We start from the raw sequence: 13,381 nt of genomic DNA, 5'->3' as shown, positions 1-13,381 counted from the left end.
GTGAACAGTAAAATGGTTTAAAAGAATTTGTACCGTTTTCACATCACTTTCACACTGCCGTTTTTGGCCCATGCAGAATCCACCTTCGACACAGAGATTTCGCTCACATTCTGTTTGCATTCAGTCATGTAAATATATAAGATTACCATTAGTGGCTCTCAAACTGTTCTGTGAATTTCTCTGGAATCATCATTCATTAATATATTGGTAACTTATTCACATACACAGCTCAAGTTACGTGAAAGATCTCCCCTTCAGATTCCGGAGAGCCGCTGCCTGTCAAAAGTAGACAGTACTGATCTTGATAGACCAAGGGTCTGACTCATCTTAAAGCAGATTCCTGCATTCATTTCTGATATCTACTTGTGTGTGCACTCTTAGGAATTACACGCAGAAGAACTTCTGTCTTTGAAAACAGGATGATCAGTACAGTTGAAACACAGATTGTGCGTGCGTGCGTGCGTGCGTGCGTGCGTGCGTGCGTGCGTGCGTGCGTGTGTAAAGAAGACCTGTTGTCTGCAGAAATGCTTTGAGAGCTTAAATGACTTATAGGGCCATTCTAAGCAGAGTTCCCTCTTTCTAGGCCCCTTGACTCCAATGTTCTTGGAACAGCATAACAGTTCTTGGGATAGCACTGTGATCTTTGAAGTTCCCAAATGATTAACCAGTTACTTAAAACAGAGACTTCACTGTGAATGGCTCAGCACGTCTCATCACTGGCCCTTTCCCCTCAGACACTTTAAAGCGTTTTGGGACAAGAAATAAAATGTTTCCCCCAAGGAATTTTGCATTGTTTCTCCCCAAAAACATTTTATTTGCAGCCTCAAAACATTTTAAATGCACCCTCTTTTCCAGCGATTCTTTTGACTGAAACGTTTTCAAAAAGGCTTCATTTGTGTGTTGCCCCTTTAAGGTGTTTTCCCCATGGCCAATATATCCTGGGATAAGGAAGTGAACCATCCCGCTTTGGCCATGAATTCTGCATGGCTTAGGCCCGCCCCGCGAGATTTGCCTTAGCTTGCGGCTTTAAAAAAATGATGAAATCGGTGGTTCTTTTGAAAAAGCCCGCACCGCTCCCACTCCCATGCAAACACCGCGGGAGACGGGCTGGCTTATTTTTCTGGCTTTGCTGCCTGCTCTCCCCGCCCCTTAGCTTCAGCCAATCAGAACATCTGAAAAACGGAATCTACGTAAACGTACGCAAACTATGTAAACGTTCATGTGGAAAATGAAAATAAACCAGGGGCTTGTGCATAATTCACTGGAGTTCTTTCTCCTGGCCTGAACGCACAGATGAGCAGCCTTGCAAAGGGAGAAACTGGGATAAAAACACCCTGGGATATATGATCCTGGATCTATCCCAGGATGTTTCCTCCATGGGGAAAACACCTAAGATGCCATTTTGTGAGTTCACTCCTTGCCGGCAGAAGCCCCTTGCCCTGTTTTTGAAGCATATCAGAGCATTTTTGAGATGAGGGTGGGGGTTAATCTTAACAGCTTCAGCTACAGAAGTCTCAGGGGACAGAAGCATGAGGTTGTGAAACATGAAGCACTGTCTTGTCCACACACTGGGAAAAAACGGGAAAACAGAAAATGGTGACCAGGAATCATTTCAAGGGGATGAGTGCGAACAAAAGGTGGTGGTGGTGGGGGGGGGGGGGGGAGAATTGAAAATATTTTACAAACATGTTACAAATATTTTTGGAGATTTGTGCAAAATGAACCACTTTTGCAACACCAGATTTTTGCAAACATTTCTAAAATGAACTTCAGGTTTGTTTAATGGAACACTACACTTAGAAAAGAAATTCCTTAAAGAATTCGTATGGAATTCACTCTTTGAGAGCTTAGTTAAGCACTGACATTTCTTTCTGCGGATTTTGCCCAACAGGGGGAAGCAGAAATATTATACAATCCTGTCATGTGAACTTATCCCCATATAAATGTTACAGTGAAAGTCAGTATCACACATAAACTTTGATAATCCATGGCAGATTTTGTGAATGCTCAAAACCTCAAAGATACACAAGTGAATGGAGATACTCAAAGCCAATTTGTCAGAATTATTTACAGTATGTTTGGGAAAATACTAGTGTTTTGGAAACCCCTTGAAATTAATCTGGCCTCTTAGCATTTGGATATATGAAATGTTGGGCATTCACTATAACATTAAGTAGTGCCAAGCCAAGAATATACACAGAGACGTCCATTCTGAGCACAGACTCTAAAAGGAGTCCCAGCACTGGAGACTTGGTTATCTTGAGGGCTGTCTTTTATGCTTAATCTTCTTCACATTGACATTCTCAATTCTCTAATCTGATGTGAATTCTCTTAATCTGGCTGCTTCATCCAGTGCCAAGTCTGATTAGATGATTAATCTGATTCTCAAGAGCCTGTGCGTGATTTCAGTCAGTTGGAGAGCCCCCCCCCCCCCCATTTTGGAAAAGACCTTGTGGGCAAAGCCAGTGAAAAACTATGTGTGTACTCTTGCGTTTTTAGGGCACCAGCTTTTACTGCACTCAGGAAGAATTACAGCTTTGCAAACTGAGGAAGCACTTTTTCCATGGGCTGCCTTTTAGCACATCTCCATGTGAGTCAGTTGATATCATGCATGAAATGCAGCGGCCTGAAAGAAGCAAAGTATGAGCTCTCTTCCAAATTACTCTCCACTTGGTCACCTGAAGGCAACTTTTCCTCACCATAGGTGAGTAGGTAAATGATTATATATAAGCCTGGCCTAAGCATAACAGCATCTTGTTTGCAGGAACCAACTAACTGTCTGATACGATACCCTGTTGCCGAGTTAAAGCAAACCTACACCCACTTTTGTATTTCCTTGGTAAAGATGTTCCCTGCTTTTTCTGTGTAATGTAGGAAGTTTACTTACCAATCTCTTCGTATCTCATAACTGTCCCCAGATTTGCATTTTCATCTGGAAGGAGAGGGGAAATGGCATTTAAATTCCCATAATACCATGAGGCAGCACTCTCCCCCAAATGAGATTGTGTATATTAGTTTGGATTCAGTAGTACTTTTGGTACCAACAAGATTTTCAGAGTATAAGCATTCAAGAGTCAAAGCATTTTTCACATCTAGTTCTACTGCAAATCAACACAGCTATCCTCTGAAACTGTATTCATTTACCGTTCTTAAAACATTGACTGCTTAGTGTTTTAAGTAGTGATGGTAATATGCACTGAGCTTCCCACTTGGTGGCAAACCCAGGTCATCCAGTCTGAGCCATGGAGTGGAGAAAGGGTTTGAAGCAGAGATGCAGTGAGCGGAAGAAATGTGGAACCCCTCATCTTCTTACTCAGTCACCACCCCTCACCCACCCCTCTCCCTGGGCTCTGTGATAAAAAAGGAACCTTACTGGGGAGGTCGGACACTTGTGGGGAGGGGTTTAGGGGGGAAACTGGTGGGTATGGAAAGAGTTTGGCATTGCAGGGCTAGCTCTTATTTGTTTCAGAGGGGCTTTTCTACCATTTTCCAGTGGTAGCTATCCAATCATCTGCATATTTTGAATAGTGGGACTGACCTACTTCCCCTTCCTGTGGCAACTGACTGAACTCCTGACCTGACCCTATTTGGTCCTTCAGTCAGTAACGGAAATCCCCTCCTTCAGTGAACAGAAATGCTGGTGCGGTAGAGGAACTACATGACTGGAACATGCCAATAGATTTTCTATTATGGATCTCCTGCCCCTAGTGGTGTATCTGCTATTGGTTACACAGAGGCTGACTGTACTTCAAACCTACCCACAAAGGTGAAACGTTCCATTGGTGGGCGAACACAGCAAATCCTGCTGAGGCTCTCTCCCACCTTCCCCAAAAACTTTGCTAAAAGAGAAAGAACAGGAGAAGTTAAGAGAAAATCAGCAGCTCTGACAGGACAGAAGCAGATTAGTACACAGAACTGAAACAATACTTTGCCCCAATGTAATGGCTTTCCTATAGCTGAAAGTAGCAATTTTTTTTAAAAAAAAGCCTGAAACATTTCTGCAAATCAGTCTTCCTGGGCGTTTTATATTATTACATTAATACCTGAATTTTACTCTCTGAACTTCATAATGAAGACAAAAAGTTATCGCCATATTTGGTCACACATCACTGGAAATTTATGCATAACGTGTAGTATTTCTGCTTTTCAGACAAGCCCTGCCATGTTTACTTCGAAGTAAGTCATTCTGATTTCACTGGAACTTTTGTGGAGGTAAGCGTGTAAGCACACATCTAGAGGTGCAAACAATGCCCTGACAGAATGTTTTGTTTTGTTTTTAATGAAAAGCATCCTTGGTAAGTTTATTTATCTTATTTTATAAAATTTATACACTGCCCTTCCCCTTACGGGCTCAGGGCAGCTTCCAACGGATGGAAATACAACACAACCATACGCTCAAATAAACAATTAAAATTATAGATGGTAACTAAAACATTTAACCCTCAAAAATTAAAATGTTTAACCTTATTAGCCTTCAGAAGTATAAAAGAGAGGTGCAAAGGTTTTGAAAAGAGTGGAAGTTCTCTATGCGCATGCATTCATTTACAGACACATGTGCATACTCTCATCAAGTTTATGGACCCAGGGGCTTGAGGGGCTCAGAAACTTTGATCGAGCTCTTGATCCATACAGCTGTTCTGTGGAAGAGCAAGCAGCCCTGGACAGTGGCACATGGGCATCCAAGGGTAGTACATTCAGACAATTCAGTGGGACCTGGACTGACATATTAATGAGGATGTATTTGCAGGCATGCATCTACATTAGCTGTTAAACTGGATGCCGGTTTCTGTAACTTGCAGCTTTGTGGTGCCTTCCTCTGAAGAATGCAGAATCTGAGGCATCTGGAGCGACATCTACATTGGGGACTGAAACCAAATCCTGTCATTGCATATACTATCCCCATCCTCTGTTTCTTGCTAAGTCTGACTGCCCTGATGCAGGTCTAAGTACAGGTGTAGTCAGACATAAACACCTGATGGTCCTAGTATAAAGATGTGCATCCCCCCAAAACATTCAAAGATACATCTAGCTAGTTCAAGAGGGTGTGGATAAGTAATGCAGATGTGTTGAGATGCACATCAGGATTACCAGCAAAGAAGGCTGATCTCTCTTGCTGGATCAAACCCACTGGAGCCAGTCTTGCGTTATTTCACAATGCAGGATTTTATACAGTTAATATGCTGGTTTGAAAGGGTTTAATATTAGACTATTGATCATTCATTGTGTTGATTCTATTTATTATTGTGCATCATATTCAGCTTATTTTTGGACAGATGACTAAAAGAGTTTATAAATAAAGCTAACATTCAAGGACATAGTGTGTCTCCGAGCAACAGATGCCGGAATGAACCATGGGGGGAAACAGTTGCGTTCAGGCCCTGTCTGTGAGGTTGGTCTGATCCAGCAGGGGTCTTCTTATGTTCTTAAGCAGAAGGATTAAAAACAAAAAACCAGATCAGCTGCAGAATCAAAACTCCCCTCCTTGTTCACGTGCCTGCATGAAAATCTGCATTTTCAAAGGGAAGTTTAAAAATGAACGTGCTTCTTATCATTAGTTCCAGTTGCTTAATGGATGTTCAGGTTGTCTTTTAAATTCACTGTAGAGTTGCCAAGTCACAACCTGGAGAGTCCCCTTATAGCTTTAAATCTGCCACTGCATTGATAGACAAAGCCAGCCATGACTTTTCCCATCCACTTTCATCCAGTATCTTTTGGCTGTCCTGCCCCAAGCTGGCCTTGAAATGTGATTCAGAGCCGATGGGAAAAGGGGCAGCTGAAATGGATCCTGGGAGAGAAGCTATGGATGCCTTCTCTTGTGATTCTGCAGAGGATTTACATTACAACCTGGAAACCTAACTAGTGGCTCTTACCTCTTCTCCAGTTCTCAGCTTTGTTTTGACAAAACATATCACAATCTTACTTTAACGCACCTTGGGAGAGCTTGATTCCCTCGTGCTATCACTTACCTGCAGTGGGCTTGTTGGAAAGGTTGCTGTTCTGATAGATAGGTTGTGGGGACTCATTCTGGGGCTGTCCAATCACTGGGGTCAAGGATGGTGTGTTGACATTGGAGAGGATGCAGCCAGTCACTCGCTGGTGAAGAGAAGAAATGATAGGTTGTCAGTATTTATGTACTTATTGGCACCGGCACAGCCAATGGACAAGGGTTCATTGAGTCACATCTGCATGGCTTTTATCTCATAATGGTTTCCACTGTCTTTAAAATATTCTCTCAGCTCTTTAATATGTCCCTGGCCTTGACCTTCTTTAAAAACATGAACACTGTTCTAGACCAGGGGTCGGGAACCTTTTCCTCTCAAAGAGCCATTTGGCTCACCACCAAATTTGGCTCACCACCAAAGAGCCATTTGGCTCACCCCCACCCCCCCACGCACTCGCTCTCCCCCTGTCCGCTCCCCCGGCGACTTGCTTGCTCGCTCGCCCTCCCTCCCCCCGCCCGCTCACCCCCCCCACGGGCTGGAGATGTGCCCGCCCTGCTTCCTGCAGGGCAGGCGAAGAGGGGCCCGGCGGCTTGGCCTGCCCGGCCGCCGGGAGAGCGCCCGCCCCGCAAGCAGCGGGGCGGGCAGGAGCCAAAGCCCCCGCGCGGTGCCCGCCCTGCTTCCTGCAGGGCGGGCGAAGAGGGGCCCGGCGGCTCGGCCTGCCCGGCCGCCGGGAGAGCGCCCGCCCCGCAAGCAGCGGGGCGGGCAGGAGCCAAAGCCCCCGCGCGCGGCCTCGCCGGCCGCGGGCTGGAGATGTGCCCGCCCTGCTTCCTGCAGGGCGGGCGAAGAGGGGGCCGGCGGCTCCGCTCATGGAGCTGCAGAACAGCGGCGGAAGAGCCGCATGCGGCTCGCGAGCCGCGGGTTCCCGACCCCTGTTCTAGACTGTCAGATCGTGGTATATCGTCAGTATAATATCGTCAGTATTATCTATGGTGACTGGAACCCATCCTCTGTGTTCTCAGGTACTGCCCACTGTCTGAAGAAGGATTCTGGAATGGTAGCATATACATTCCCCCACCCCCCCAATAAGTAAATCACATGTCACCTCACCTAAGCCTTTTAACAGTAGATGTGGAGGATTGAGTTTCAGCATACAAAGAAGATGCTCAATCCTGGAGCCATACTTCTCCCTTTTGTTCCAGCTTTATCATCCTTTGCTTTACGTGGAGTCCTCTCCCCCAACTGAAACACTACCTCTAAGTAAGACATTTCAATTCAATTTCTGACCCCAGCCTAGCAGAACGCTTAGTCTAATTAAATCATGGTCCTGCCAAATCTTATGCAATTCCGCAGGGCCTGTAGGGCAGAGTTGTTCCACCAGGCATATGGTTGAGGCAACCATAATACCATGTGCCCTCCCCCTTCCCTCTCCCCGCTTCCCTTTCTCTTTCCTTATCTCTCCCCCCCCTTTCCCTTGGCATTTCCTCGTTGTTTTCTATTTATCTGTCCTTAGTTGTGACACACCACTGTAGGATTGTTATACTGTATTTCAGATCAATGGATTAATGGGATGCTTTTAAATTTTTTAATGCTTTGTTATTTATATGTATTTTATTAGTCTAACAGTCACCCCAAGCCTGGAAGGGGAGGGGCGGCCTATTAAGTTCAATAAACTGAATTAAGTAAGATGTTGCCAAATGTATAGTGGTTAGGGTGTCTGACTAGGATGTGGGAAAACCAGGGTCACATTCCCACTCTGCCAGGCAGCTCTCTCTCAACCTGATCTCACAGAGCTGTTGTGAGAATGAAAAGGAAGAAAGGGAAGTGATGCATGCCACCCTGAACTCCTTGGACAAAGTACAAGATAAAAATGTATTTAAATGTTGGTGTCTGGGAAGAGAGGTGGAGTTCTCCATTCAAGGGATACAGCCCAGTGGGATTTTGACCTATCAGAGCGTTTTTAATGGATCTGTGGTAGAGTCTTAAGTGGAAACTGGGTGGGGTGGAATGGTACTGCCTCTTGCATTCATGACTATTGTCTTAAAACCAAGGACAATTTCTTCTCATTGCTTGGAACCTTACATGAAACTCTTTGCTTCATCTTCTGTTCAATTGTATCTCAGTTGATCAACATTTAGATTCTTAGTCCCTGGGGTAGGCTGCCTTGTTGTCTTGTCCTGCTGCCTTGTCGTCTTTGGGTACCGTTCGCCCCGCCCATGTCATCATCAACATGGGCGGGGCCAAGGAAACCCAAGGGCACCGTCTTCAAACCTTGCCCCCCTCCCCGGCTCCTGGTCGGCAGCTGGCAGCCGGCAGTCCCTTCTGCCCTCCCCTCTGGGGAGAGCAGAAGCAACTGAGGCTCCATCCTTGTCTCCTTTGCTTTTATAAGCATGGGGACACGGCCCCAGCCCCATGCTTTTAAAAGCAAAGGAGACGACGATGGAGCCTCAGTTGCTTTTGATCTCCCCAGAGGAGAGGGCAGAAGGGACTGCTGGCTGCCGGCTGGGAGAAGGAGCCGGGGCTAGAGTTGGGGCCCCCACCCCTCTGATCCCCACCCCCCTGAGCATAGTGGGGGGCACCTGGAGAACGGCTGTCTCCAGGAGCCATTTTCCCACCATATGCCTCTGGGTAGGGACCATTCTGTTTGTTTGGAACCCCCTCTAACGCACCATATGTGGTGCTATATTATGATCAATAATAATAAATACAAAATGATCTAACCAACGGCCACAGTATTAGAGGCTGGTGGATTGATCTGCTCCCAACTAAAAACAGTACTGGCAACAGAAAGGCCTTTTGATATTGGTATTTGCATACATTCTTTACATGATATGGGTGGGGCATATGGGTACGTCATTGGACAATTTTAGGTGCACCACCAGATAGTAGGATTCTTGCAAAGAATGCTGGTCAAGGCAGGTCCTGATCAGAGATTTCCTGCCAGGCTTATTGCTAAGGGTAGTTGGGGTCTGCCATCTTTCCTGGCCTCTCCCTCCATTTCCCTTCCCCATTCCTTTTTCCTCCCCCATTTCTTCTTTCCCACTTTCTCCCTCAGTTCCTTTTATGTGCACTGGGAATAGATAGATTTTAGGAATTGGGGTGGGGGGAGGTTGGGTTTTGCATATTTATTTTAGAGCAGGTCCCTTGTGGATGTCCCCTCCCTTATTTACATTACTGGGAAAACCAAAATATTGTATATCTCCAGGACAATTCAGTTATAGCTGTCTAAATGACTGAGATTTTAAATGTGTTGACTATCTGATGGTTTTGTTGATTATACTCATATTTATGTGATATTGTTGTTTGCTGCCCTGAGCCCGGCGTGCCGGCGTAGAGCGGGGTATAAATTTAAAATAAAGTAATTAATCTGTCAAGACACTTCTTGTGCGTGGATTCTTTCTTATTAGGACCTCTCAATACATACCGGTTATGCCTTAAAGCTTACAAAGTATTAGAGATGCATTTTTGCTTTATGAATTTAGAATTCATGGATGGGCCAAGGGGATTCTAGTTAAAAAAAAAAAAAAGGTCAAAGTAGCATATTTAGACTTGTGCTACGCAGTAAAGTGAACTGTTTTCATATGAGCCACCAGAGGGAGCTCAGTCCTAATTGGTTTACCTTTGCTTTTTGGTTTGTTTTTACAAAAAGGAGGACATAATACATTGTGAATCGAAAAGGAGGTCTAAATGCATTGATTTTAAAAGTTAATTATCAGCACTGATAGATCTGAACAGCCAGTCCCAGGCAGTAAAGTCATCACAAAACTGCTCACCTTACCGGCAAAAACCTGTACTGCACATGTGCCTTATGTGGTGTCAGCTTGAACTGTTGCTGCATTTGCTGACAATTGTTTTGGCCATCTCAAAAGTGCACACTCTCCTGTGGCTCACAGGAGGTGATAGATATACGGGCATGAGTAGGTTTAGAAATCAATCTGTGCTGTGAGAAGAGCCTCTCAACAGGGACCTGGGAAAGCCATGGCAATTGAATTGGAATAGAGGCTGCCTAAACAAATATTGGGGATGGAGGGCATTTGTGAAGATACACAAGACATTAAAAATTAGAAATGCCACTGAATTCTTGTGTACAGGTAAATTTAATGGGGGGGGGGTTAGTGTTTTGCTTATGAGCAGGACCAGCTCAGGAGCTCACTGCAATGAGAAGGTTTTGTTGAAATAAAAACCTAGAAATGTTGTCTGTTATGCTTTACTGCCTTCAAACTGCCTTGCATTAGGATCAGCGCTGATTTTCCGGAGCCTTTTTCTGTTATTTTGAAAATTGTGTGCACTCTAACCTGCATCCCAGATAGAAGCCAAATTTCAGGTCTGCATATAAATTATATCTGGTAGGTAATGAGAGTGCTTTGGGTTTGGTGTACGCAGAACCTCTCCCCCCCACCCCCTTGATGCGTGGCTTAGTATTGATGGTGCATCAGCTCACATTCCCTGCAGCCATTAGTCTTGGCACTATAGACTGCTAGCTGCTTGGCTTTTCAGGCTGGATCGATGAAAAGAATAAAGGTGTTCATAATAACTTGCTTTGGCATGAAATGTAATGGCTAGAGCAGAGAGAAAGTGAACCAAAGACCTCATAATAACTATTATTAAGTGGTTAAAAGCCTGTGAAATTTCACTATATGGATGACATTGACATTTTGGGGAAGGACACACCCCATTTCCCTTCCATCCCATTTCCCTTCTCTTGATCCTCCCCCCATCACCAATCCTGATGCAGAAATGTTCGGCCCCTCATATTCAGCTTCTTGTGGGGTGGGGGCAAAGAGTTATAAATATATAATTCCACTGGCATCTTCCCATCCAAAGCTAGCTTTCAGTTTTTGATATATTGACACTTTACTCTTTCTCCTCCCATTACATTTTTGTTGGTATTTACAGTTACAATTACAGTTTACAGAACTGTCACAGTTCAGTTACTGAAGGGTTAACTGTCTGTATGTAAACCAGTTGCTGAGGTCACTGTTTTATGGCCCACTCTATTGATTAGCTATTGGTCAGTCAGTCAGGACTTGGTTGCATGCTAATGGTCATGTAGCCCGAGGTAATAGTTAACTCTATTTCTTTGTTTGAGCAGATTTAGCAGAAGCCATGAACATGAGGAGATGACCACATGGTAGTAAATTTGCTGCTAGATGTAGTCTTCTACTGTAAATATGTAATAGAGAAGTATAGCTTGTTATTGTTTTATTTCCATGTAACCCTCCCCTAAGCTAGTATTTTTTATACAACAGCAACTCAAGCATCCCTGTCTATCTTTATTTGCCACTGTGCATCTCTGCTTCTTAAGAATCTCTTTGAATATATATTTTTAAACCCTAGCAATTTTTACCCATCATCCAAAGCTGGTGTTCACCCTCCAGAGAAAAAGATAGTGGTGCCAATATTACTTTTTAAAAATTATGAGTGTCACAATAAAAAAAAAAAACCAACAACAGTATGGAGCCAGTGTGGTGCAGGGACTAAAAGTCAAACAAGGAGTCTCTTGTTCCAACTTCATTTCTGCCATTAATTAACTAAAGATAAAACTATGGGCTTGAAATGCTGCTGCAGAGAGAGAAATGGCTCCTGATCTCCCCCCCCCCCCCCCGCCCCCATTGCCTGTAAAGAAACAGTACTGGTGCAATTTGTTCCTCCATGTCTACAGAATACTTATGGCTACCAAACTCCAGGAGGAGGCTGCAGATTTCCTGGGATTTCAACTGATCTCCAGGTGACAAGAGATCAGTTCACCTGAAGAAAATGTCTGCTTTGGAAGGTCCTCTCTATGTCATTTTATCCCACTGAAATCACTCCCCTTCCCAAATCCTGCCCTCCTCAGGATCCACTCCCCAAATTCCCAGGATTTCCCTAAGAATGCTATACAATAAGAAGTAAAAACAACTTCCCTCCAGCCCAGCCTCCATGTGGAAAAACCACTGCAGGGTGTGTCTGTGGGGAGACAGGATCCCATCTGGGCTCTCCCTTACTTTAAAAACGTCATTCCCTGCAGCTGTTGTGTGACTGTGGGGAACTCATGAGGGGTTGAGGAAACCTGGGGCCAATTCACTAAAAACTCAAACGTTTAGTCTGGCCCTGTTGTCTTTAGATAGTCACTATAGTTCCACTTTTTTAGGGATTACTGAGCTAAAACAGAGCCAGTATGGCATAGTGGTTAAGGTGTTGGACTACGACATGGGAAAACCAGGTTCAAATCCCCACTTGCACCGCGGAAGCTTGATGGGTGATCTTGGGTTAGTCACACACTCTCAGTCCTGATATGGCAAGCATTGGATGGGCAACCTCTAGGGCCGTGGTGGCAAACCTATGGCACTCCAGATGTTCATGGACTACAATTGGCCATGCTGGCAGGGGCTGATGGGAATTGTAGTCCATGAACATCTGGAGTGCCATAGGTTCACCACCACTGCTCTAGGGAATACCAGACTTTTGACATGGAGGCAGGCAATGGCAAGCCACCTCCGAATGTCTCTTGACGTGAAACCCTTATGGGATCGCCTTAAATGCCAAGCGTTACTTTTTTTTCCCATTCAAGCTATTCAATTTTCAGTGTAGCTGTTTCTCAGAGAGAGTAAGAGAGAGAGGAAAAAGCAATATGGTTTTAATTTGGGGAGGGAAAGGAGGAAATGCGTAGCATAATGGAATAGATCCAGGCTAGATTTTCCACTAATGAAAGGAGTGCAGTAATTTCCACCAATTCCCTTTTCCAGCTGCAGGCCCCTGATTTGCGTGTAACGCTGTTGCTTAGGAGCAGCATTTCGGGGAGATTAGTGGGCTGAAGTAGGGAAGGGGAGGAGGCACGAACATTCTGTTCTGTGGACAGAAGTGCCTAGCTCAGGGGTAGGGAACCTGCGGCTCTCCAGATGTTCAGGAACTACAATTCCCATCAGCCCCTACCAGCATGGCCAATTGGCCATGCTGACAGAGGCTGATGGGGATTGTAGTTCCTGAACATCTGGAGAGCCGCAGGTTCCCTACCCCTGGCCTAGCTTGAGTGGAAGCTTTATTCTGGATTCAACTCCAAATCAGAGATGATGATGAAGAAGAAGAGTTGGATTTATATCCCCCCTTTCTGCCCTGCAAGGAGACTGAAAGGGGCTTACAAACTCCTTTCCCTTCCCCCCTCACAAAAAAAACAGCCTGAGACGTAGTTGGGGCTGAGAGAGCTCAGAAGAAGTGTGACTAGCCCAAGGTCACCCAACTTGCATGTGTTGGAGTGCACGAGCTAATCTAGTTCATCAGATAAACCTCCACAGCTCAAGAGGCAGAGCGGGGAATCAAACCTGGTTCTCCAGATTAGAGTGCACCTGCTCTTAACCACTACACCATGCTGGCTCTCATGAATTGTATAACATACTATCAAAAGGGACTAGAAACATGGCTGGTCCAACCATAGAGGTATTTCAATCTATTTTACAGTGCCTAAA

At 44.9% G+C, this 13,381-nt stretch overlaps 1 protein-coding gene across 1 annotated transcript in view; it reads right to left on the bottom strand.

The window, feature by feature from the left end:
- The window catches only part of NMNAT2 (nicotinamide nucleotide adenylyltransferase 2), an 86,959-nt gene that overhangs the window by 13,018 nt on the left and 60,560 nt on the right, over positions 1–13,381 (bottom strand). The window contains exons 5-7 of the mRNA XM_048482523.1: positions 5,967–6,093; positions 3,759–3,839; positions 2,888–2,932 (exon numbers count right to left, since the gene is read on the bottom strand). Coding sequence (XP_048338480.1) covers positions 2,888–2,932; positions 3,759–3,839; positions 5,967–6,093 — 253 coding nt within the window. The remainder of the gene's footprint in view (positions 1–2,887; positions 2,933–3,758; positions 3,840–5,966; positions 6,094–13,381) is intronic.

The sequence above is a fragment of the Sphaerodactylus townsendi genome, unplaced genomic scaffold (assembly GCF_021028975.2).
Source record: "Sphaerodactylus townsendi isolate TG3544 unplaced genomic scaffold, MPM_Stown_v2.3 scaffold_18, whole genome shotgun sequence".
NCBI lineage: Eukaryota > Metazoa > Chordata > Lepidosauria > Squamata > Sphaerodactylidae > Sphaerodactylus > Sphaerodactylus townsendi.
Note: the sequence above shows the minus strand (reverse complement) of the source record. Positions and strands in the feature narration are given on the sequence as shown.